The sequence below is a fragment of the Sylvia atricapilla genome, chromosome 1 (genome assembly GCF_009819655.1).
Source record: "Sylvia atricapilla isolate bSylAtr1 chromosome 1, bSylAtr1.pri, whole genome shotgun sequence".
Classification (NCBI taxonomy): domain Eukaryota; kingdom Metazoa; phylum Chordata; class Aves; order Passeriformes; family Sylviidae; genus Sylvia; species Sylvia atricapilla.
In genome coordinates, this window is record NC_089140.1 from 24,404,763 (window position 1) to 24,430,683 (window position 25,921).

General features: G+C 38.7%; 1 protein-coding gene across 1 annotated transcript in view; it reads left to right on the plus strand.

Annotated features, from left to right (window-relative positions):
* Positions 1 to 21,481, plus strand: part of COL1A2 (collagen type I alpha 2 chain) — a 38,860-nt gene extending 17,379 nt beyond the window's left edge. Inside the window, exons 19-51 of the mRNA XM_066317630.1 lie at positions 220 to 273; positions 373 to 480; positions 1,315 to 1,368; positions 1,471 to 1,569; positions 2,424 to 2,477; positions 2,894 to 2,992; positions 3,756 to 3,809; positions 4,462 to 4,515; positions 4,642 to 4,695; positions 4,794 to 4,847; positions 5,623 to 5,667; positions 7,454 to 7,552; positions 8,200 to 8,307; positions 9,127 to 9,180; positions 9,774 to 9,827; positions 10,394 to 10,447; positions 10,556 to 10,609; positions 10,712 to 10,819; positions 11,789 to 11,842; positions 11,936 to 11,989; positions 12,876 to 13,037; positions 13,763 to 13,870; positions 14,321 to 14,428; positions 15,346 to 15,399; positions 15,507 to 15,614; positions 15,823 to 15,876; positions 16,215 to 16,322; positions 16,981 to 17,034; positions 17,168 to 17,275; positions 17,686 to 17,932; positions 18,348 to 18,541; positions 20,267 to 20,509; positions 21,071 to 21,481. Coding sequence (XP_066173727.1) covers positions 220 to 273; positions 373 to 480; positions 1,315 to 1,368; positions 1,471 to 1,569; positions 2,424 to 2,477; positions 2,894 to 2,992; positions 3,756 to 3,809; positions 4,462 to 4,515; positions 4,642 to 4,695; positions 4,794 to 4,847; positions 5,623 to 5,667; positions 7,454 to 7,552; positions 8,200 to 8,307; positions 9,127 to 9,180; positions 9,774 to 9,827; positions 10,394 to 10,447; positions 10,556 to 10,609; positions 10,712 to 10,819; positions 11,789 to 11,842; positions 11,936 to 11,989; positions 12,876 to 13,037; positions 13,763 to 13,870; positions 14,321 to 14,428; positions 15,346 to 15,399; positions 15,507 to 15,614; positions 15,823 to 15,876; positions 16,215 to 16,322; positions 16,981 to 17,034; positions 17,168 to 17,275; positions 17,686 to 17,932; positions 18,348 to 18,541; positions 20,267 to 20,509; positions 21,071 to 21,217 — 3,063 coding nt within the window. The 3' untranslated portion in view covers positions 21,218 to 21,481. The remainder of the gene's footprint in view (positions 1 to 219; positions 274 to 372; positions 481 to 1,314; positions 1,369 to 1,470; positions 1,570 to 2,423; positions 2,478 to 2,893; positions 2,993 to 3,755; positions 3,810 to 4,461; positions 4,516 to 4,641; positions 4,696 to 4,793; positions 4,848 to 5,622; positions 5,668 to 7,453; positions 7,553 to 8,199; positions 8,308 to 9,126; positions 9,181 to 9,773; positions 9,828 to 10,393; positions 10,448 to 10,555; positions 10,610 to 10,711; positions 10,820 to 11,788; positions 11,843 to 11,935; positions 11,990 to 12,875; positions 13,038 to 13,762; positions 13,871 to 14,320; positions 14,429 to 15,345; positions 15,400 to 15,506; positions 15,615 to 15,822; positions 15,877 to 16,214; positions 16,323 to 16,980; positions 17,035 to 17,167; positions 17,276 to 17,685; positions 17,933 to 18,347; positions 18,542 to 20,266; positions 20,510 to 21,070) is intronic.
* Positions 21,482 to 25,921: the final 4,440 nt, after the last annotated feature.

The window sequence follows — 25,921 nt, forward strand, 5'->3', positions numbered from 1 at the left end:
AAATGTGTTGTTCAATACTGTCATTTCTAAGCATCTTTAATATGTTTGGGTTTGTGCCTTTTAAGTCAAAAATACAGTCATGCTCATTGACCATTTTTACAATAGAGGGAGGCATGCCATTAGATGATAAAAGAATTTTTGATTCACAAGTAAGCTCTCCAGGTAGAAGAGACTTTTGGAATGATGCCTAATTCTGTCATCTTTTTGTTTGGACTCTAGGGTGAACCAGGCCCCGCTGGTGCCAAGGGAGAAAGTGGTATGAAGGGTGAGCCTGTAAGTACGGCAAAATGCAAAGGCTTTTTCATTTAAAAGCCTGTTAATATCTGCAAAACGGCGTCTGATATCTTCTTTTTCTCTGTTTGTCCAAAATAGGGTGCTGCTGGACCTGCTGGCCCTCCTGGCCCTAGTGGTGAGGAAGGCAAGAGAGGCAGCCCTGGTGAACCTGGCTCTGCTGGTCCCCCAGGCCCTGCTGGTCTGAGAGTAGGTTTTCTTTTCATGTTCCAGACATAGAAGCAAAAAGGAAAGTGGAAATCAATCTAGAGTCCCACAGGCAAATTAAATAATTATGAGTAATTAAATTTACATTAATGCTGCTAAGCAGTGATAATTTTCTATTCCGAGCCTTTTGATTAATTGGGACCAAACCCATTTTTACTTTGCATTAATACTTATTTACTATCTTATCCCTGAAGTATTTAGAGATTGCTTTGATTTATCCACTGTGTAATACTTAGTGAATTATCTTTTGATTACTCTTAAAAGTTTTTGATGGGATTTAGAATAGACAATAGGCTCACACATAATTGGGGGAGTGGGGGGGGGGGGGACATTCAGTGTCTTCAAGGATAGTTAGTAAACTTTTCTCTGAGTGAGAAAGCCACTCCATGAACTTCAGGAGGTGTGTAGTTTCGTGAAGGAAAAGAATTCACAGGAAAATAATAAGAAAAATGGCAGTGCCTCCCCCAGATTTTTATTTTTTTTTGCAAAGATATAGCATTTAGAGTCAGTAACTCTGTACAGAGAATGTGGAAGTGTGTGGGCCAGGTTGTGGGATCCTAACTGCTGGCTAGTGCCATTATTAGTTACAACGAACACTGAAAATTATACAAACATTAGAATTTAAACAAATTTACAGGAAGTGAGAGAGATTTCTTTTGCAATATCTGTTTACACCAAGGTGTGTGTGCTTAAAGCTGCACTTACCTCAAATTCAGCAGACTTGCTTGGAAGGCCAAAATCTAGTAGGCACTATACATCTCACAGGAACAGATTTATTTCTTTCCCTTTCTTGATTTGTTTTGTGTTGGCTTGCAGGGTGTGCCTGGATCTCGTGGTCTCCCTGGGGCTGATGGCAGAGCTGGTGTCATGGTAAGACTTCTGTGTGGGTCACTATTTCTTAACTACCTTTTATATACATATGTCTGATGCTTTTTGCTACCTCTGCCTAATGTTATTTATTTCTTTTGGTAGGGACCTGCTGGTAACCGTGGTGCTAGTGGTCCTGTTGGTGCTAAGGGTCCTAATGGTGATGCTGGCCGTCCTGGTGAGCCTGGTCTTATGGGTCCAAGAGTAAGTTTGAACTCTGTGGATTAAGTTTGAACTACATAGAAAGAAAATTACTTACAATTAATGGACAAAATTATTCGGAAATCCAAATGCAAAAATTCAGCGTGTGTTAAGGTACTTCTACCATTCAACTAAAAAACCCCAATTGGGAATGATTTGGAAGCATAAAAATGGTTATTGAAATCAGTAGCTTTTGCTAGGGTAGCATTTGATCACCTTGCAGTGGAGCATCCAGTCGTCTTGAACTGGATGCTGCATTGACTTCTGTAAGGGGTTTCTATTTGTGATTATTTACAGAATGTGATCATAATGATATCAACTGAGGTGTGCTTGTGTTCTCCTTAATGAACTCAGAGGAAAGCAGACCCTACTAAAATGATGTGAAATGGCTGATCTCAATTATTTCGTTTTTTATTTTGCAAATGATTTCATTGAAAACAGCCATTCACTTTTAGTGGCGTTGGCTGCAGCCAGATTATATTAATCTCATTACATTTGTATTCCTTATTCTTTCTCTTCCTACCCTATTCTATGAAGTGAAAGTTTGCAATGCACATGTGAGTATTAGGCATCTGCAAACATTGAAACACACTATGCTCCCAAGTAGAGCCTAAATTAGTTTCTCTGAGTAAAACAGGTACTTCCCTATACTGATTTTCAAGTGGCATGGGAGCACAGACCATCAAATTAACAGTGTGCTTCAGGTGGAAATGGGATAGCACCTAGAGTCCTTTTTAAACAGTGAACATTGATAACTTGGCACCTGTGTATGTGTGTGCATACATGTAGAAAAAACGGTGGTTATGTGTTGGGTAAGTGGGTTTCCTTCTAAAAACATGAAACTTTTCCTTTCTCAGGGTCTCCCAGGTCAGCCTGGAAGCCCAGGCCCAGCTGGCAAGGAAGGTCCTGTTGTAAGTACCTTGCTTTTTATTCTATTCTCCCATTGCATGGGAAAGAACGAAGTACAATTGTATAAATCAGACATCCCAGCACTGAGATCTAACACAACTGTGTAAGACCAGCAAGATTTTCTACTGCATTACTCAGAAGATCAGTGTGAAGCTTTCCATTCATTTCTGTGGTCTCAGATCAGGCCTGTGTCCTGGAAGGGGAAGAAGAAATAAGAGTTCTATAAAAAGGAGAACAAGGGAGGGATGCAAATAAGAGTTCTATAAAAAGGAGAACAAGGGAGGGATGCATGAGCATGCAACATATCAACTATGATTAAAGCTAAATGATATTTGCTTCCTGGCAGTACCTATTTCTCCTAAAGCTGAACTCTAATTAAATTACCTCAGCCATTTAATAAAATGATTGCTTTTTCTAGGGTTTCCCTGGAGCAGATGGCAGAGTTGGGCCAATTGGTCCAGCTGGTAATAGAGGTGAGCCTGGCAACATTGGATTCCCTGGACCAAAAGGTCCCACTGTAAGTACAGTACAGAAACTTTCTATTACTATGAAAGTATTTCCAGACTAATCTGTAGGTTCCCAACTCTGTCATTAATCCAGCACATCTCTGTATATCCTCCTGTGCTGCTCACTGGCTGGCATCTGCTTCAAGAGTTCTGTTTCAAATTATTTTCCAATTATCTAAAATATGATTAAAGAAATGAAAAAGCAGTTTAATTAGTTTAGGGATATTTTTGACATTGAAGTGATTAGAATAATACGTGTCTATTTTAGGATCTCAGCATGTCCATTTCATCATTTCTGTAAATTCACATCTCTAAAAGTTCTGTCAAGTTTAGCCATTAAACCAGTTCCAGAGCAGTGCTATTTATGGAGCACTATCTAAAGCTCACTCAACTTAGATGAAAAGCTACCAGTGACTTCAGTGGAGTTCTTTACATGTCCCACAGAAGCCACAGATAACAATCATGTCCTGGACTTGAGTGTTGCTGTACACACACACACACATGCAGATATATAGTGTATTGCATAGGATACCATCTGGAGTGCCATGAATTACTATCTCAAAAATATAAAGGCATCGAGTGTTGAAAAGAAAAGAAATACATTTTTGAGCTAATCTAAGTGACACAAAAAGATAGATGGAGCTTGTGTGTGTTTTAATTAGGGTTAAAGAAATATTAGAGTAAATATTCTGGCAGTGAGAGTATCTCTGCTTAGTAGTTTAAATCTAATATGAAGTGTTGGTTAACCTTTCTATCTTTTTCTTTCAACTTCAGGGTGAACCTGGCAAACCTGGTGAAAAAGGCAATGTTGGTCTTGCTGGCCCACGGGTATGTGGATATATATATATTCTTCATCACCTTCCAGAGAGAAAAAAAAGCACAGATTTTCCAAACCTCTGTAATAAGAGAGCATTGGCTTGTGCAAGTATGAATAGATGATGAAATTAGAAAATCCCTTGGGAATGCATTCTTTTTAGCCTCATGTCAGTGGGGGCTATTACTCAATCAATAAATGAAAACTCCCCTCCTTGGGTATTACTTTGGTAATTAATCATGGGGTGTTATCCCATGAAGAGGAAAAAACAGCACTCCCTTGTCCTTAATTCTTAGAGCACAGTGTATGGTTTCTAATTAATCCTGTAATTTTCCAACTTTTTACTGATACTTGAAACTTACTAATTCTTCCATTTAAGTGACCCAAAAAAACTGTGGGAAAAATGCTATATTTTTCCAAGGTTTCTATATTCTGTAATTCCTAAAGAAGTTTTCTTAAGTATGAATGTACTGCAATAACTAAAACAATAATGAGAATTTAAAATTTTAAGCATCTTTAGTACCTCTGGCTGTGAAGTTCTTGCAAATAATGTGTAAGTTCAGAATACACAGTCAGAGACTTCGGGTTTTAGCACATAATCATTTAGAGTTATTACTCATATTAAATCAAAACTTTGATAATAGCTTTCTACTTGAACATCTATAGGGTGCTCCTGGTCCAGAGGGAAACAATGGTGCTCAAGGTCCTCCTGGAGTCACTGTAAGTAACAGCCTCCACACAAATCAAATTTGTGATTTACTTTTCATCAATGAGACTTCCCATTTTAAAACCCACTTCCCTGTATTTCTTCTTCCAAGTTAATCACTTGTTTTTCATTGCATCCAGGGCAACCAAGGTGGAAAGGGTGAAACAGGTCCTGCTGGCCCTCCTGGCTTCCAGGTAAGTAACTGTGTGCTCTGTTCAATCTTATCTATGGTTTCTAAAATGTGAAGAGCTTCTGCCTTAACTGTATTTGTATTCTTATTTTTTTCACTCAGGGTTTGCCAGGTCCCTCGGGTCCTGCTGGAGAGGCTGGTAAACCAGGCGAGAGGGTGAGTGACAGACACAGCATTCCACGGAAGGGGCAGGCGTTGCATGAGGGCTGTGTTTGCAATGGCACACGTGGTGAAGCAAGAGCCTGTTGAATCTATTTGCCAAAACAGAGCTATCTGGGTAACATGCAAACTTGAATAGTCCTTTCTGCATTGGAACTTGCATTTTCAAAGTTTTGCTATGAAACAGAGAAAAGACAGTCCTTTGCTTTTTGAGCCTTAAGTAGCAATAAAATATGCTTCTTCCCCCAGAAGAGACAGTACATGAAAAATAATTTATTTCACACTTCTTTCAAAATCTTCAAGGTTCAATCTAACCTGCACTACTCCAATTATGTTTTTGCACCTCAGCTGATTTCAGAGAATGTACAATGGCATCCAACTGAGGTGGTTAAGTAATAATTCATGCTCTAGCTGTTGAAGAGTTAGTGTGAGATGTAGTCTGCATATTGTGCATCTTTTGTGTCATAATCACCTGTAACATTTATAGCTACATCTGTATCCCTGTAAAAGAGTTTACGTTTACCTGAAAGAAAAGCTTGTAATCTAATAACTGGCTCTTCAGATAAAAAAAATATTATCTAATCTGTACCTTGAGATACTGTGCAGCTGGAGGAAAAGGGGTTATTTCCATGTATGTAATAGACTGTCTGAAAATTTGTCTGAAACTTTTCAATATGCTGCTGCAATTTGGGAATTTCCATTTGTTGCTAAGAAATAAATTACAATTTAAGCAAGTAAAATAAACTTTACCACTATATCTACTCTCTTGTAGGGTCTTCATGGTGAATTTGGTGTCCCTGGCCCTGCTGGCCCAAGAGTGAGTAACTCATTTGAAATCTGGTACAGACTGTCTTAATAATGTGTTGAATAATAATAGTAACTAGACACAGTAACTAGTAATACAGATCTTCTTAGCCTGATCATTTCAGTTTTACTATCCCTTGCTGGTCAGCTCCAACCTCCCCAGCACTGTCTTTGAATAAATAGTGGGCTGAATTCAGAAACTGGAATAGTCATTAGAAGGTATTGCCTCCCACTTCCCTTTAATTCTGAGCTGTCAATAAACATTCTCAAAGATCTTTGTGTGGATGCCTTCCTGCCTGGCAGGAAGATCCCATTTATATAGAGCAAGGAGTAGTTTATAAAGCGCTCAATTAATTATTTGCTTTCCGATTCCACCTCTAAAGATATTTAACCTACTTCTATTGCTTCTTCTTTTCTTCTGACTTTCAGATTAAATGTGTCCAATGACAAATATTCTCATTCACTCTTTTAAGTTATTTCAATCAGTTTAAACAGCACTTTTGCTCCCTATGTTTTAGTGTCCTGAGTCTGTTTCAAAAACCATGTGCGCACTAAACCCTCATTTTGGCAATGCATCCAAGCCAAGTTCCCTTTGTCATAGCAATAGCAGTTACTTGCCTCTGCTGTAGCTTGCCCTAAGCATCATGTATCCAGCCCTCAATGTTCCAGATTAAGTCTTACTGATGCTTTATGCACAAAAGTAACATTTCCTAAAAATACCCCACTGCTTGTGCCAGATCACATTTTTCTTTTATACATCTGTCATATTGTTGGCTATTACCTTTCCCTTTCAGTATTTTCACCACTGAAACTTCCATTTACAGCAGAATTCGCAGTCTTGGTGCCTAAATGAATGGCCTGATATTTGCACTCCTGAATTTTATCTCTTTGCTGTGACAGCCATCTAGGAGGTTATTCACTTCTTCCTGTGTAGTCTGCCAGTCCTTCTTCCTATTGACAAATGCTTCCACCTTTGTGATATCTGCATATTTCTTCTTTTTCTGCCTCTCTGTAATTAACAAAATGTATGGAAAAAATTAATTTAGGAACATCCCTACAATATAAATTAATATGTTGCATCACTGGTACTTTCTACTGCTGTGCTAGTTCCCCTTAAGTCTGTTCTTTGACCGCATTATAGTTCTTATACAAATTCCAAATTCTCTAGCATAGCTAAAAACTTATCAGATTATTATATTATACCTTATCAGATTATTTATTGATGTCCAGCTTGATCACACTGTGATAATTTGAGATATCTTTAGTAAAACTACTGTTTCTATCTTTGATAGATCTATTGTGCATTTAGATCGAGTTTCTGACTACTTCCATGTCTCCACATCTATGATTCAGAATTTATCCTTATACCTGTTATAATGTACAGGTCACATTAGTAGGCTTTAGATGTTACCTTTATTCTCCTCAGGCATTTGCCTCTGTAAAAATTATTGTTTGCCAATTACTATCCCTTTAGTTTCCATTATTTGTCCTAAAGCAGGATCTCTTTTTGACAGTAGAATGCAAGACTATTAACAGAACAAGAAAAGTAGCCAAAATCCATGTTCAAGAATTATTAATACTTTAGTTGTCAGCTGTTGTCATGATGCAAGACTTTCACTTCGATATTTTTGTGTCAAAAGCTATAGCCAGTTCTTATGACCAATTCAGTTAATAGCTGCACAATTCTAATTAAAGGTTTGTTCAGCTAAAAATGCATCACACAGTCCTTGCACCTAGCCAGTGCTTTCAGCTACAGAGCAGTTCAAGGAAGCACTCAGATGTCTGTCTGTCTCCTGTAGGGTGAACGTGGTCCTCCTGGCGAGAGCGGTGCTGTTGGTCCTGCTGGTCCCATTGGCAGCCGTGGTCCCTCTGGCCCACCAGGCCCCGATGGTAACAAGGTATGCCGTTTCCAGCTGCCATTGCCTGACTCTTGAATTCCTGATGAATGCAATCCAAAACCTCTCTCCAAGTGGTAAAATTCCATCCCAGCTTGTCCACACTAATATTAAATGCGTTTATGTTTAGTATTGTGGATGATGGGAGGGGAAGTCAAAATGCAGGTTGTCAGCTGGGTATGCTGTTACTGTGTTTGGAGATAGGATATGAGATTCTGACCAAAATTCATGCTGACTTCTGTTTATACCCACACCTACTTATGCACAGGAAGTTTTTGTTTTTAGTAAGCAATATTTTCCCTCAAATATTAGGGCAATAGGAAGAGATCATCTAGTAAATGATGACATTGCCTTGATGCTAAGTGAATCTGGGTCTTAGTTTACTGGATTTCCATGGCTAGTCTTTCTACAGAGTTTAGTTTGGAAAATGGACCTAAAACCTCAGGAACCCACAGAATCAAAGGGCGTGTTCACACCTAGCATCTTCACTAGTTGGAAATATAAAGCACGTACAATAGCTCAAGACAAAAATGTTACTACTCACACTGTTTGCAGCCAAGTAGAATAGTGGGCAGAATAGTAATGATGATTTTGTTTCAAATTGTGTGAGTGACTTGACCCTGACCTACATGAAATCCTGTTGCTGCTAGGGTGAGCCTGGCAATGTTGGTGCTGCTGGTGCTCCTGGTCCTGCTGGCCCTGGTGGAATCCCAGGAGAGAGAGGTGTTGCTGGTGTTCCAGGAGGCAAGGGTGAAAAGGTAAGATGGAAAACTGGCTTCTTAGTGCATGCACAGGTTTGAGATGCCTAAATTTCATTAACTTGGAAAAAACTGCAGGTTACCCCAGTGTGACTTTTATTTACTATGAAACTGCTTTACTCAATAATCAGCAAGTAGAGGTTTTGTTGGTCGAACAGACTGACTGTCTTTTCTAAGGTGCTACTGTAAAACCTTTTAAAAAACACTATCTATTGACCTGCAGATTAATGCAGAACACTAGGCTCTATTAAGAAAAAAAACCAACAAAGTGCTGGTTTGATTTCTTGACTGTAGTAATGGCCTGAAAATAACTTTTTGTTACATGAAACGTGGCATTTTTTGTGTCCACCCATATGACATCATTGTTTTTAGTAACTGTTTTCTTGCTTCATATAGAAAGTATACATGAATATCCAGAAGAATTTTTACAGATGGATATCTCTTGACCAAAAGAAAAGAGATTTTGAGGGAGATTTATATTGCTCATTTGTAATATGAATGGACATGGTTTTCAATTTCTAATTCCATTCAAAATTCTTGGGACCTGGGAGAAACCAAGAAGGTTTGCCATTACAGAAGCAGGTTTATTCTGAAAAGCATGCCAATCCCCTTTCCAAATACTCACTTTTCGAGGTAGTACCTACTCAGCAATCAGGAAGAAATAATAATCAATGCTCATTTCTCCAGAAGACCTAGTATGATAGGCTTTTTTGTATGATGTCTAAGTAATGCACAGATACTCAGCAAACAGCTCAAGAATTCTTTCATAGAACTATTGTGTTCACTACCAATGCAGTTTGTTCCCGCTGTGTGTTCCAGGGTGCCCCAGGTCTGAGAGGTGATACAGGTGCAACAGGAAGAGATGGTGCTCGTGTAAGTATCTTCTGGTGCTACTTGACTTTACCTTAGTAAAGTAAAGTACTTTACACCTCAGGACTTAAATAACTGAGAAGGATTTTCAGAAGTTGGCATTTCCCACTGTATTGCGTTACTGCTTGTATCTGCTCATTTTTAATACAAATGAATGTAATTTTGTTGCCCCTTTTCCAAGGAAGATTGAATTCAGGAGGAGAGAGAGAGAGAGAGAAAAGTGATCACTTCTCATGCGTACAAGCAGAGAAATTACATGTGCAGAGTGTTGCACAGATATTGCAGAGCTGTTCAGTGTCAGAGTGTCCTCTTTAATTTCATGGGCTCAGCCCAGACAGCTAATTTTCAAAGCAGCCTGCAAAGCTACACAAAACTATTCTTAATTTGAGATTTCAGGTGCCTTTCTTATAATTAATACTTTGGGAAGGAAAATAACAGAGTAGATTTTATTTTATAAAATCATGTATCCTTTATATTGAGAACATCTCAAAGAAAGTTAGTTACACACCTTTCTCCAGGAGGAAAGAGAAAGCTTATTTAAAGTAGTTGGTCCTACTTACATCTTGTTTGAAACTGTCCTGTCTCTTGGCCTATAGGGTCTCCCTGGTGCTATTGGTGCTCCTGGCCCTGCTGGTGGTGCTGGTGATCGGGTAAGTCTGCTCTTTGAATGAGAAAAATGCCTTGTTGATACAGTTTACTCACACATGAATATTGATAATGAGTTCCATAAAAACCCAATTCCAACTTCTTAGTTTACACTGATTCTTTAAGTTTTTCAGATTCAGGAAGTGAGGGCTGTTGGCACTATTCAGTGAAGCTTGTCATAGTACCTCAAACCTTTTTCTAAAAGGGCAGGGAAGAGGATGCACATCTACATGGCAGTGGGTTATGTCTGGAGGAGATTCTGATTCAGCCTTGGGCTGATTTTTTTCCCAGCTGAGGTTAAACTCCACAGTCCTACTTGCACTGTGAGAGGGGTTTTTCATACAATGATGAATAACCACACATTAGCTTAGAATGATACTTTATGCTCTATGAGAATCATTAGAAATTATTAATACAGGGTGGATCAAAGCCAGAAGCATTTTCAGTAACTTCATCTGCACTGGAGATCCAAGAAGACTCACTATATGTAGCTGTATCACAAGAGCATTCCTGTTCTAGCTGCAGTAAGGCCATTTCCCAGTGTCAAAAAATGTTTTGGACTTTCTTTTAGGGAGAAGGAGGTCCTGCTGGTCCTGCTGGTCCTGCTGGTGCCCGTGGTATCCCTGTAAGTAGCAATTTCTACAATTATTCCTGTGTCAATGACATGGTGTTGAGATAACTGCCCTTTTAAAGACCATTCCAACCAGTCGTTTCTTCTTTGTCCTCTCTTTAGGGTGAACGTGGTGAGCCTGGTCCTGTAGGTCCCAGTGGATTTGCTGGACCCCCTGTGAGTTTTTTTTGCACTTTCCTCATATTGATGCCATAACCTTCCTCTATTTCCACTGCAAGGTTTTTAAATCCTGATTTTTTTCTGTTTTTCTGCCCACAGGGTGCAGCTGGTCAGCCTGGCGCTAAAGGCGAGCGTGGGCCCAAAGGGCCAAAGGGTGAAACTGGACCAACAGGAGCCATTGGCCCAGTCGGTGCTTCTGGACCACCCGTAAGTGAACTGTGCCTTTGTGAAATGCACACATCCCAACTGTGCCATGCAAGCAATATGTTATCCTGAAAGCCTTGAATTCAGAAAAGGTGATGAAAGAAAGAAGCAATACTTCAAATTAGGCTGTGAGAAAAGTTACCATGCTGACTTTCACACATTACGTAAATTTTATCAATCTATTTATGTGGGCTCAGATCGTGAGTCTGGAACTGAAATGAAGAGAAAATAATATCTAATTTTCAACTTGCTCTGAAGATCAGCAAAATCACTCTGTTGTGGACCATTCAGGGAGTGACTGGGGGTAAGTTCTGAGCTGAGGACATTGACACTTTTCTCTCAAAGACAGGATGTGCTTTTACACTCTGATTTTCAGACTCAGTCATCCAGAAGCATGTGTGCAAATTTGTCCATGCACCCATTTGCACATAGGCTTTTCACATGCTGACACCTTTATAGCCCAAAGTTATTTACTGCTTCACGTACACATTACTGGAGAACTGGTTGAAATTATGCAGGAAGTGAGACCCACGTACTTCAAATACTATGAAGTGCTGCAGGATAAGGTAGCTTGGGTTACTTATTGTATGATTTTAGTAGACCAATACCAGGCTCTTGCACTATGTGGCTGTATTAGTCATATAGTGCAGAGGACTTGATGATTTTGCCCTACTTTCACATTTTGGTGTCCAGATTTGTTTAGATGCATGTAGCATTTGCAAGGAAATTAATCTGAATCATAAATGCCTTATGCAACTTTTTTTGGGCCTTATGACACTGATTTAAAATGTCTGTGAGAATTGAATACCCTATTATTAGGATAGGCAGCATGGTTTTGTACCCAGTCCTCTTCCTGCTGGTGTAAAAATCACCCTTAGCTTTCACAATAGTAAGACTGAGCCCTTATTCAAAATAGGGAGCATTAACTGTCTTTGCTTGATCCATCTCTCTTTTTCAATCCTTCCTACTTAGGGTCCCGCTGGTGCTGCTGGTCCCGCTGGCCCTCGTGGTGATGCTGGTCCTCCTGTAAGTCTTCAGGCTTTTAATGTTGACATTGTTGCTTTTCATGAAATTATTGTTTCCTTTAAACCTAATCTTCGTTTTCAAATTTGATTTTAGGGCATGACTGGTTTCCCTGGTGCTGCTGGAAGAGTTGGTCCTCCTGGCCCTGCTGTAAGTAACTAATGAAGAATTCTAATGGGGGATAAATCACAAGTTGCTTTGCTTAGGGATAATCCTAACTTTTGTTTCACTGATGTGAATCATAATTGCACTGCAATAACCTCAGATCCTCATAGAATTGGATGAGAATAAAATCTAATTGTTCAAATCCAAGAGTACAACCTATGAATTTAATTTGTGAGGTTTTTATAATCCATCAAGCATCCCTATGCCTCTTGAAATACCCAACCATTTCCAAGAATCTATGTTTATTTGCTTTTGTTCAAATCAATGGCAATGCAATTATTCACGATGGAGTGGAATAAGGAGGTCACATTCAGTCTGCAGAAGAATGTTAAGGTTGTCTTATGTCTACATTTTCTAAAGCACCTGCAGTTCTAGCCCATCTTGAGCAGGGCAGACTCACTGTGTTTTGGAATATGAATATCTTCTATTTTTTAGCAATAAATTCTCATTCTAGAGTAACAGCTAGAAGGCGTTTCCAGCCTTTACCAAAAGCCACTTCTTTTCTTAGGTACTCTAGATTTAAATAAATTTTAAATCACAGTATGCAAAGCAAACAATCCTCTTGAATTGGAAGATATTTGGTCTTTTCCTCATGGATTTTATAGTTGCAATTAATGTCTCCAATGAGAGACAGATCTATATTTCCCCACCAAATTTTGCCGCTTTCACCTGCTCAGAGGGGAAAAAAAAAGGCAGCCAAACAATTCTACTGCCTCCAGCTCTCCATGCTAACAAAGCAACAGAAGCTCCAGAGCAGCTGATGAGCTGTTTAGTGCAAGGCACTATTTTTTCATATGGACTTAAAATGAAATTCATCTGTGTTATCCTCAGGTCTATATTGTAATGGTATCATATTCATACTCAATCCTAGGGCATCACTGGTCCCCCTGGCCCTCCTGGCCCAGCTGGCAAAGATGGTCCTCGAGGTCTGCGAGGTGATGTTGGACCTGTTGGCCGCACTGGTGAACAAGGTATTGCTGGCCCACCTGGTTTTGCTGGTGAGAAAGGTCCATCTGGAGAAGCTGGTGCTGCTGTAAGTTACTGAGTATCACATCTCATTAAATATGCTTCTCTTCATGTAAATGTTATGGCTTCTGAGATATTTTTGGTGTTTGTAAAGGGCTTTTCTACTTAATCCACAATTTTAATAAAGTCTTTAAGTAGAAGTTTCACTGAGACACAATAAATTGTTTATAGGCATGCTTGATAAACATGCCATAAAAAGTGAACCTGATCCCTGGGTCAGGGTTTCCTTTCTCTTTTTCTCTTGTGGTGAGTTATGTCTTTCTCAGACTACAGAAGAAATTGATATTTAGTCTGAGAAAAAGAAGCACATCTTGTCCTCTGAAACTGGTCCTCATGGACAGAAAAAGAAGGAACCTGTGGATGTCCATTTAGAACAATCTCAATTTATAGCTGCATCAGAAACTCTGATTTGTGGGGATCACAAGGTTAAAGTTGTCTGCCCACAGGTTGATTTGGAATTATGCAAAAAAAGTTAATTTTGAGTATCTTTAATTTTTCATATCCAGAACTACTTGTCCAGAATGACTTTAAAAAGTCATATATGTTTCTGTCTTACTGAAGTAAGCACTTGTGTGAAATACTACAATTATTACTCAAAACAAAAAATTATAGATTTCTTCTGTGATCTGCAGAAATTGGAACCAAGAATGAAAATTTCAGTATCATTGTCTGATATGTGTGTTACACTCATTTTCGGCTATTAATATGAATATTATTTTCTTCATGTCACAGGGTCCTCCTGGTGCCCCAGGCCCTCAGGGTATTCTTGGTGCTCCTGGTATCCTTGGTCTGCCTGGCTCTCGGGGAGAACGTGGTCTTCCAGGCATCTCTGGAGCAACAGTGAGTATATGATTAGTTAACTGCTTTAAACAGATAGCATGAAATATAAAATAAAAAAAAAAGAAAAAGAAAAAACCACACAGGAGGTCTTGTCTTATGAGAAGGCAGGGAGATGCAGGTTAGGCTGTTTCCATTGCTGTTGGAAACTGAGGATATGGACCTACCAGAACTAGATCGGTGGAAGAAATTATGGGTTGTTGCAGACAAACTGGAATTATCTGGAAGTGAGCAAATTTCTAAATGTCAGAAATGTTAAGAGGTTTCTAAAAGTAACATTTAGAATGAAGGTAACTTTTGATATAGATAGGTACGTTTCTTGTGTCCTGATTCTTTTTCCCTCCCAAACTCATTGCAGAGAAATGCTGCTCTTAGATCAGGGCTAAAGGTTCTGTAAGACTGGTTTGTGTTGTATTAGAATGTCACATTTTGTTAAAACTGTTCCTGTATTAGGGTGAACCTGGTCCCCTGGGTGTTTCTGGTCCTCCTGGTGCCCGTGGTCCCTCTGGTCCTGTGGGTTCTCCTGGTCCAAATGGTGCTCCTGGTGAAGCTGGACGTGATGTAAGCTGTCTTTTATCCTCTTCAGGTTGCTTTTCCTGTATTCTGACACAGATGCAAGTACTCAGAAAAAGTGGATGGAACTGGAGGCTGTTCTGCTAGCAAACTTGAACAGTGTCTTCAGAGAAAATTATGTCAGGATTTTTATAGAGATGGATTCCTGTAGGTGACAGACTTTTTAAAGCACAAGTTGTTTCTGAAGTCACTCTCAGAAGCTTTCCACTTTTTAGTTAAAGGCCAAAAATGATGGAGTGGGGAACATACATATCTTTCATGAAAGTATAAAAATTGCAGTTTTATCAGGGAAGCTTATTTGATAACCTGAAGCACAGTTTCATACATTGTTAATACAAATCTTGCAGAGACTTTGCAGGATTTCAAGAGAAGAGAAAACAGTAATTTAAAAATCCTAAACTTTGTTTCACTGGAATTTTCTGAAGGAAAAAGGGTTTCTTTGGACACAGCCTAAGTGCTAAAGTGAAATTAACATTAACAAAGAAAACCATTTAACCTTGTGAAATACCACAACAAAGTAATTTAGTTGTGGCTGTTTAGGTTATTTTCCGTCACTGGCATTTTTCATCTAAAAGAGAAAGTCTCAGTTTTAAAAGAGTGCAAGCTAGTGAAGACCACTATGGTCTTAGCCTTTTCATTTGGAAAAATGTTGCAAAGCCCAGTAATTTTTTCTTTCCTGAACTTTTAAAACGTAAAATATTTGAAGACCATTTTAGTTTTCTAAGAACATTAGTATATTTAAGGCATTTGAGATTTGCATGCATAAGGAAGAGGGTTTTTTTCTTTAAGATTTATACTGTCCTATCCCAATATATTCTTACTCTCACTGTAAGCAATTAGACTGAGACACTGTGTGAGATGAAAAGTGATGAAATTTAATAATTTTTTTCATGGTATTTTAATAGGGCAATCCTGGAAATGATGGTCCTCCAGGCCGTGATGGTGCTCCTGGTTTCAAGGTAACTTGTTTCTTTTTCTTGTAATTCGTTGTCGTGGAAAAAATATTCCAATATGTGTAAATCAGTAATAACACAATGTGTCTCCTGTTGCATTCCTTTGTTCCCAGGGTGAGCGTGGTGCTCCTGGTAATCCTGGTCCCAGTGGTGCTCTGGGTGCTCCTGGTCCTCATGGCCAAGTTGGTCCTTCTGGAAAGCCTGGAAACCGTGGTGAACCCGTAAGTTGATGAGATGATGATCTACCTTAACTTTCTGGATTAAGATCTAAGAGGACTAAGGCTTGTCTATCATATATATGTATACAAAGTCGATCCAACCTCTACAATGTATAGATAATTACTTCACTTTCTCCAGAGATGTGTTGAGCATAGAACCTTCATTAGAACAATATACAGCAGTGACATGTGTTCTCTATTCTTGTTTCAGGGCCCTGCTGGTGTTGTCGGTCCTGCTGGTGCTTTTGGTCCAAGAGGTCTTGCTGTAAGTATGATTTTTAAATACATTACCATATTAATGCAAGAAGAGAAAACATTCTTTATCAATAAAGACTCATAATTGTGATCAAGGGGCCTGAAAAGTAATGCTTAAGGACCTGAAAATATTTAGGAACTTAGAATCTCAGTTAGCATTCTCTTTCGTGGGATCAATCCTGAAGCTTTTGGGATTGGCACCCTTCCTGGATCTGTTAGGGGGATGTCCATTATATACATTGGAATATGGCTTAAAGTAGAATATTTACACTTAATTCTTGCTTTGACAGGAGTATGTCCTTGAAGGCTTCTAATATATATCCCTTTGACACCTATATCCCTTCCTAGGGCCCACAAGGTCCACGTGGTGAGAAAGGTCTACCTGGTGATAAGGGGCCTAGAGGTCTGCCTGGCTTGAAGGGACACAATGGATTGCAGGGTCTTCCTGGTCTTGCTGTAAGTAAAAGGTTTTCAGGATTTTGAGTATAAAGAGAAAAAAAAAAAACCCCAAAGAAGATCACACTAGCAAGGAATTACATATGCACAATACAGCACAATACTTACTCCACTTTGCAAGATCTCTCAAAAGAAGAGTCACAGTCTCTTTAATATTAAACATTTTTTGTACAAAATGGCAAATTCTGGTATTTGTATTAGAACTGTGGCTACCATTATTTCCCTTGAAGCTCAGTTGTGTTTTGCTAACAAAGAATTGAAAAATAGTCTGCCTTTGTTTTAGTATTATTTATTATTTTGGCCAGAAATTTTAAAACTTTTATCTCAAAAAAGCCAAAGTAATTTGTGGATTTTCTTCCCTTTAAATTTGGGTATCAACTTTAGGAATTCTGACTTCTATTTTAAAGCCTTCTCTGAAGATCAGAAGAAACAATAAAAAGAATTTTATAGGTTACCTTCTTAAATATATCTTGGTGCTGTCTCTCCTCTCGTCCCAATACAAGCATTTTATACCCTAACTCCACTAATAAATGTCATTAGCCCTAGATTCCCATTCTCTGAGCCCAAATACACAATACATACAGTTCCCTCTTGAATCATGCAAACACAAACATTTTCCAACGCTTTTTTTTTGATGACTGTGTATCTTTCCCAATAGGGCCAACATGGTGATCAAGGTCCTCCTGGTAACATCGGCCCTGCTGGCCCAAGGGTATGTGAATTTCAGAATACATTCAAATAACTCCCATTCTCTTTGTGCAATATATATATATGCTCCCATCCAAATGAATCCTCTTTTATTTAGCATTTTTACTGTCATTTAAACTGTTCGAATTTCCTTTTAGGGTCCACCTGGTCCTTCTGGTCCTCCTGGTAAAGATGGTCGCAATGGTCTCCCTGGACCTATTGGCCCTGCTGGTGTGCGTGGTTCTCATGGTAGCCAAGGTCCTGCTGTGAGTATAACCTTTCCTTTCTTGTTGATTTAATACATTTATGGTACACTAGAAGCCTAGTAATTATATCACTTCAGAAGCCTAGCAGTTTAATAATGCACATGGGTTTATTTCTTAAGAAAGATATTTAATATTAGGGAAATGTTTACTAGACCTAAACTAAAAGGTTTTTGTTCACTCCTTATGGCCAGAGAGCAAATGCACAAAGGAGATGTGGTAGTCCTGCACTGTGCATCTTCCACTGCTTCAACCCATGGTAGTCACCACAGGATGAATCTGTGTGTGCTGCATCCATTTAGAGCTGAGGGTGCCAGGAGTTAACCAGGACTATGCATGTGTGGAAGCATTTCATTGAAAGCACCTTTTATCTAACAGAATGCTTTTTGTCTTCTGCTTTTGAAAAACTTCAGGGTCCTCCCGGTCCCCCTGGTCCTCCTGGTCCCCCTGGTCCCAATGGTGGTGGATATGAAGTTGGCTTTGATGCAGAATACTACCGAGCTGATCAGCCTTCTCTCAGACCCAAGGATTATGAAGTTGATGCCACTCTGAAAACACTGAACAACCAAATTGAGACCCTGCTGACCCCAGAAGGCTCCAAAAAGAACCCAGCTCGCACCTGTCGTGACCTCAGACTTAGCCACCCAGAGTGGAGCAGCGGTATGTTAGTGCCAGATGTTGGCTCTTTGTGGCTCAGGGAGCACTTCCAGGGCATTAGCTTTCTTGAGTGTAAGGTATCCTTGGCCATATGGCAAAAATACTAAATGACCAGTTAAGAAGTTCTTTTTGCCTCCACTGAAAATAGATAGTTATATCCTGAAAAGCTCTTTTTAGATATTGTTGCACATTATTGCAATAATTTTCCAAAACAATACAAAAATATTTAACCCTTGCTTCCAAATATGGTTTGTAATACATTATCAATCCAAAATATCCGTATCCCACTTTCCACCTTGATACTGCACCTAGCTGTGATATTTATGGCCTGAGTTCCTATATCAGACAAGTTAATACGAACTGAATGCAAAGTTTATGCTGAGGGAACCATTGTTCACATTTCTTTCCTCAACGGCAGGCTTCTACTGGATTGATCCCAACCAAGGCTGCACTGCAGATGCCATTAGAGCATACTGTGATTTCTCCAGTGGTGAGACTTGCATCTATGCCAACCCTGACAATATTCCTGCTAAGAACTGGTATATCAACAAGAATCCCAAGGACAAGAAGCAGCACATATGGTTTGGTGAAACTATCAATGGTGGCAGCCAGGTAAGTGATGTATGGCAGGGTGATTGTTTCCTACAGTGCTGTCTGAAGAGTTCCCAATTACTGACTCTCAGGAAGCAAGCAGATAAATTAAGTTCTTAGGGGAGAAATATGAAAAAGGCTACTACCTTTTATCTCAAGGGTATAGAGCTCTGATTCTGGTTTAGATCAGTTTGTTAAAAGTACTTCTCAGTATTGTTCTAACTTTTCTTGATGTCTGCAAATGATCAGTTCAGCCTGACTAGTGGTTATTGCTATGGGAAGCCTGGTCTAGAGTATGGTACATATAAAGACAGTCCAGAAAATGACTGGAAAATAAGAAAAACATCCATCTTTTAAATTTATATTTGTTACATAAGATACATACAACATTATTCCTGGAAAGGTATTTATATTACACATCACAGATTCAGTGCATGTCACCATAACATTCAGAATTGTTGGTGTAAGTAAAAACAAGAACTACTGCTTGCATGTTAGACACTGTCCCAGCAAATTACAAATACATCACTTTTGTACAGCTAAGGAGATTTAATTACATAATTCTTAAATGAAATTGAGTTGATACTGTGATGAAGTGTCTAAGATGAGATTTAATCACATTTGATCAGAACAGTCTAGGGTCCTGTTTCTTGGAGTGGCTGAAAGTAGATGCTGTAAAAAGAATATGAGTGAATAAAATATTTTTACTATCCACAGACACGATGATATTTTTATAAGTTTCCAAATTCTATCAAAAACAGTTTCATGGTTTTATTGAGACAGGCACTGTTTGTGTGTAGCTGTGGAAACAGTAGATTGTCTTCCTTGAACTTATATGATCTTGTCTCTGAATCCATATAAACTGTTAACTCCATAACCTGGAACAGAACTCTACATCCACTTTAGTTTTAGTTTAACTACATCCACTCATGTCTGGTTGTCAGTCTACCTCCTACTACTTTTATTTCCTACTCTTCAGTTCTGGAGGAGCAATAGAAAAGTGATTTCAGACTTGTGATTCTTTGTTTTAAAGTTCCTAGCTGTCATGGTTTAAGCACAGATAGGAATTAGGTACCACTGCTCAATTCTGTCTCTTTTCTCCTCGATCCACTGTAGTAGAAGGCAGAGGAGAATCAAAAGTAAAAGTGGCCTGCTGAGATAAAGACAGTTTAATAATTGAAACTAAAATACAGTAACAATGGTAAATAATTATGATGATAATAAAAAGGAAAACAACAGGTGATGCACAGTGTCATTGCTGACCACCTGCTGACTGGTACCAGACCCCCTTGCTTCTTGAACCCAGGTTGGCCAACCTTTTGAATTACTTCATCCCAGTTTATATACTGGGCATGATTTTTTTATGGTGTTGAATATCCCTTTGGTCAGCCCAGGTCACTTGTCCCAGCTAGGGTCCCTCCCAGTTTCTTTTGCCCACTTCCTCATTGGCAGAACATGAGACAGCAAGACAGGGAAAAAAAAAAAAAAAAAAAAAAAAAAAAAAAAAAAAAAGTGTCCTTGACTTGGGATAATCTTGATTTAGCAAAAATCCAAAACATCAGTGTGTTATCAGCACCATTCTCATTCCAATTCAAAAACAGCACTATATCAGCAGCTGAGAAGAAATTGTATCTACCCTAGCTGAAACCAGCACACTAGAGACTAGAGCAGCTATCACACATTTGCATTATGGACATCCTCCTTTCCCCAGCAATACAACTGACTGGGTTCCTCTCTGTTTTTCAGTTTGAATACAATAGTGAAGGAGTGACCTCAAAGGATATGGCCACCCAACTCGCCTTCATGCGTCTGCTGGCCAACCATGCTTCCCAGAACATCACCTACCACTGCAAGAACAGCATTGCCTACATGGATGCAGAAACTGGTAACCTTAAAAAGGCTGTTATGCTGCAGGGATCCAACGATGTTGAGCTACGAGCTGAAGGCAACAGCAGATTCACTTTCAGTGTTCTCGAGGATGGCTGCTCTGTAAGTAATGCAGAAACCACAGGCACGGCGACTGCCCAGGCCTAAGCATGTCATTAGGGATAGAGTTGTGTTTTAATTGAGAATTAGATTATTGGTCAAACCAGCAAAATTTTGCCTGGTGAAGATGCATAGCCTAAAAACCCAACCATAGCAGATCGTTAACAAGTGGGAAGGAAGAGGCTACAAACAAATCCTACCTTGGCAAAAGTTTCAGAGGAACCAGATCCAAATTCTGTGTAAATAGAAGATTGAAAAACAGTGCACATGCTATAAGAGGGGCAGGATCTTTAATTCCTGAAACAATCAGGCAAGGTTCTCTTAGGATCTAGCATCAATGTGAATAATACGGTAGCTTGCATACAGCATCACATAGGACTGCAGAAGATTCAAGTAAATATTTTCTCTGTATTGGAGATCTAAATAGTTGGATGTGGGTATCAGATTTGAAAACAATAGAAGGAAAATTAATATGAAATTATTTCAGAAGTTATCCTTTCAGTTGAAACAATTCTTAATACTGTGAACAATGCAATAACAATTGCAATGAATCTTCTTTTACAGAGAAAGAACAATGAATGGGGCAAAACAATCATTGAATACAGAACAAATAAGCCATCTCGCTTGCCCATCCTTGATATTGCACCTTTGGATATTGGCGGCGCTGACCAAGAATTCGGTTTGGACATTGGCCCAGTCTGTTTTAAATGAATGAACTAAAATTAACTTAAAGCCTCTCCCAAACTATTCTCTTGTCATTTCTTTTTATAATGAAAACTGACTCCTTCCATTTCTTCTGTTCATCTACTTGCTTAAACTCTGGGCGAAAGAGAAGGAGAAGAATTGATTGGAGCATTGTGCAATGAAATTTAATACAGCCCCAAATGGACTTGGAAGTCTCTCAAGATTTAACACCTTGTTTTGGGAAATGTCAACCTTTGTAAAGAAAAAAAAAAAAAAAAACCAAAATAAAAAGTCATGAAAGTTTGCACCATTTGTGGCCTTTGAATATCTTCCACAGAGGAAGTTTAAATCCATGACTTCCAAAGGTTTAAACTACCTCATACACTAAATCAAGAGTAATCCACATCTTTTGTAGGAACTTCTCCATATAATCTGAGGTACTTTCAGTTCCACTCAAAATACAGTGGTGCTAATTGCATAATTACAGAGTGTCTTTCCAATACTTGAACTTTGATGGTGCTAGTAGCATTTAAAGTATTGCTTCTCTGTTTCTTTGAAGTCTGTCTTAAAACTTAGGATGTCCTGTCTCACCCACAGCTTAAGCATGTGGATAATTTTTTTTCCTCTTTGTCTTCTTCCTCCAAAATCAGGTGTTCCTGCTTTCAAATTTCATTTCCATCTTCTACTATGGGTAAAAAAACCACCCCCCATCATTTCTCAAAAAAAAGAAAGAAAATGTATTTTGTATATGTGAGATGTTTAAATAAATTGTGAGAAAAATGAAATAAAGCATGTCCAGTGTTCCAAAAGAAACTATTTAATGAATTACTTGCTTAGATGCATTGGAGATTCTCACTCCCAGATTTTACAATACTGTTAGCACATGGCTGTAAAACATTTTGTTTTAAAGCTTTAAAAGGTTGCCTACAACTCTCTTGAGGGTGTGATTGTCTACTTCACTCTTCATTTCTTCAACCCTAACATTTGAGAAGTTCTCAAGATACTCAGTAACTGTGCCTCATAGTATGAGAAGTTCAGAAGCAGAAATAATTCCTTCTTTTTTTTCCAAATACTAAGTAGGATTAATGGCTGCAAGAAGGATCATCTTCTCACTTAAGGGTGGAAGAAAAATGAAGCTTCTCTCTTTCGCATGAGGGCAGAAAGCTCCTGGCTGTTGATAGAGTTGTGCTGGCTGATGCTGTGCTGTAATCAGCAGAACTGTGTCTTGCACTTCAGAAATGATGTGCAGAAGTCTACGGCAAGAATCTAAAATTTAGTTGTTTTGTCAGGAAGGTCAGTGTTTGTTAGGCCCTTACACAACAGAACTATATGGGACACAGAACCATATGCTTTTGCTAACCTGAATAATTTACTGTCACGCAAACCACCATGAGAAACAACGACTTCTCTGAGACCTTTTAGAAGACTGCTGAAAGCCCTAAATGAACTGCAATTCCAACAACCATGTTTCTGTGATTGGGAAGGTACTTGAGAGAACTCACACAGGACAATGAAGACAACAGCAAAAGCACATAAGGCGAGAGGTGAGATGGCCAGCCACAACCCCCAAAGACAGACATGGAGAAAGTATCCAGAATAAAGTCTGTAACCTGAAGAGAGCACCACTCCAAAGATTAGCAGCTGAGAGTCTGAAGGCAGCTCCAAGTGGTCCAAGGGGGAATAAAATCTGTTTCTAAAGACATTTTTGTTCTTGTTTGCAATAAACTGATTAAGGAAAATAGGGCAAATATCAAAACATGATCTTAAATGCAGCTGCTCTGTGCCTGCAGCTGTGTGCTGAATTAGTAAAATGGGAATTTCCATGATGAAATATAGCCTATTTTTTCTTCCCTGAGAAAAACATACAGTAAGTAAATACCTACAGGTAAATATTCATTGGACCATGATGATTCTTAAAACATTATTATTTTAAGCATTGTTAACCACTTCAAAATAAGTTGTTGTAAAAACAGTAATTCAATACTTGAAAACAGTAAAGACTTCCTTTCTTGTAAAGATTAACTGCAAGACAGGAAGTTCCTACAAGGACTGATAAGCTAAAATTTCATCCCTCAGGTGATGCAATTCACTAGAATGTATGCAAAGGTCATTGCTAGAATAGGGAGGTGGACCTTTGTTACTTGGGGATAAAAAAAACCCAAACCACAGTTGAAGGAACACTTGAGTTTAGAAAAGAAACTACACCTAGCAAACACTGTCTTCTTTTGTCATCTGATTTCTCCTTTGGTCTCTGTGATCTATTCCATTGCATGTCCTCCTAGGCAGAGAACATTTTCTTTCTATCAGCTCACTGAAAACATCCAAATTATGTGTTTTCAGACCTTTGCCCCAAAAGCAGCCACATTTGGAAATGAAGCCTGGAAAAATTCATAGTGGTTACCTCACAAATTCCAGTCTCATTTGCACTGGAAAGATATTCAGCTTATCAGAACTTTTTGCGCGATCAAGTATTTCACTTATGTTATGTACAATGTTGAAGAACTGTCTTTCAAAGATCATAGAAAACAAGAGATAAATAGCAGTCAGGGCAGAGAGCCTTAATATTGTCTAGTTTTGGGAATATAAGATGTTGAATAAACTTCTTGGTAAAGTCACTTGGTAAAGTGATATTAATTATTTTTGGGAGTGCTCTGCCTCCCTATAAGCATTGTCTTTGGAAAATTTCATCATCAGCAGCAATACATCTAGAGCATTAGCATAAATTAGCTAAATCAATAGATTAAAGTTTACATTTGTAACTAGGAAGAATCTTGGAAGGAAAGAAAAACAGCTGGAGTAACTAAGTGAAAGGCAAAGTTTGCAGCAAGCCCTGGCTGTACTGCACTGGAACAGAATTGCTGAAGAAGCTATAAAACTGAGTAGAGAGACAATTGACAGGTAGTGCTCAGTTGTGATACAATTGTGCAAACCAAAGTACTGCAGCGTTCAGACCACTTTCCTCCCTGGAATCTGTGGGACTGATGTCCCTCACCTGTGTGAACAGTAAATATGTTCTGTGTATCAGCTTCTCTTACATCATTCCCCCAGGAGATGGACAGAGATGAAAAGGCTCCTGTCAGTATGTGCTTCAAATTGTATCTAAGCTGACTTCTGATGTCTCCAGTACAAATACTCCATTTTGTATCCATGCACAGTGCCTGTTGCAGCGGGCTCAGCTGGCAGCACATTGGGCTCTCTATAGCATGTGCTTTTGCATTAATACGGACTAAGTAAGTAAAAATTAAAAGGCAAGGAGAACACCATCAATGGAAACAACATGGAGCAAAAAGAAACTCGAAGCATGTAGAACAGTTCTAGAAGAACTAGAATTCAAATCTGAATTTGTCAGTCTAAAATATGAGTACTGTGCTACAGACAAATATCCTTTAATACAGGTGAGTGACAAAACATTAACAGACAACATATCTATTCTTCCACCACTCAGGTTTAAGTCAAAGCTTTTAACATGACTTTTGATTAGTTTTCTTGTAGTAGTTTTCAGACAGGATCTCCTAGAATCTGGCTTCCTACCACCCTCTTGATGCAGTGTTTTACAGTATTAGAATCATGTATCCAATTCCAATGATATATTAGCAAGCTTAAATAAAACTATTAGACATGCAAACAGAAGTAACCCCTATTTCATTTAGCTTTAATCATGCCTCATTCTGAGCTCATTAGAAATCCACTATTTTTCTATAGGGCTCCCCCATGAATCTCAGATGCATAATGAATGCAATCTACAGTGCATAAACAAAGAATTTACTGCATGTCTATATTCTAAGGCTGGAATACATTTGTCCTTTCCTGGAAAACATGTGGTTGGATATTACATGAGCAAAATTTCCTGCACATGAATCCATGCTTATGTATAGACTCCTGCTACTCAGGAAACGATGATTCTCATTAAGATAAATATAACTATCAAAACAAAGAAATACATAATTTGAATATTATTTTGAACACAAGAACTTGAAATATATATAATAAAATCCAGTAATTATTATCAATATCTTACTGTGTTCAAGCTGCAGAAATTGCACCTTCAGGTCAAATGAAACTGTTCCCAAATGCCAATTCTGAAGACACAGTGAAACAGCAGAGCAGTTCTCCAGCATTTTCATAGGCGTTGTGCACCACCTACTGACTCACACATTGATTACCGGTCCCTGAAGACTTTTTCTAGGGCTTTTATTCCCGAATTCACTGTCATTCACAGAATCACAAAATATTCTGAGTTGGAAGGGATCTACAAGGATCATCTAGTCCAACTCTTAAGTAAATGGCCCACACAGGTATCAAACCCACAACCGTGATGTTATTGGCACCATGCTCTAAGCAACTGAGCTAATCTCAGGGTTGTTGCTGTCAAAATCTTCTGTGCCAAGACTATCCTGTAGGCCATTTCTTCAAAATATCAGCATCTGAACCACCCTAAATATGCACTAAAATATGAGAACACTTGTCCAAACAGGAGAGCCCTTGGCATCAAACTGCAGGCTCACTCAAGGAACAAAAAAAGACAATAATTAAAATTACAGTTTTAGTTGTCAGGTTCTATGAACCTGAAATTATCTCCTCTACATAGTAGTGTAAAGGACAGGAATTTTTCTTCATTAAATCCTTCCTCCATAATAATTCTATGTTTTCCTGAGCAGTTTTATCCAAAGGGATTTACCACTACTTCTAGGTTAAGGTATTTAATATCTCAAGGTGTAAGTCTTTGCTCCC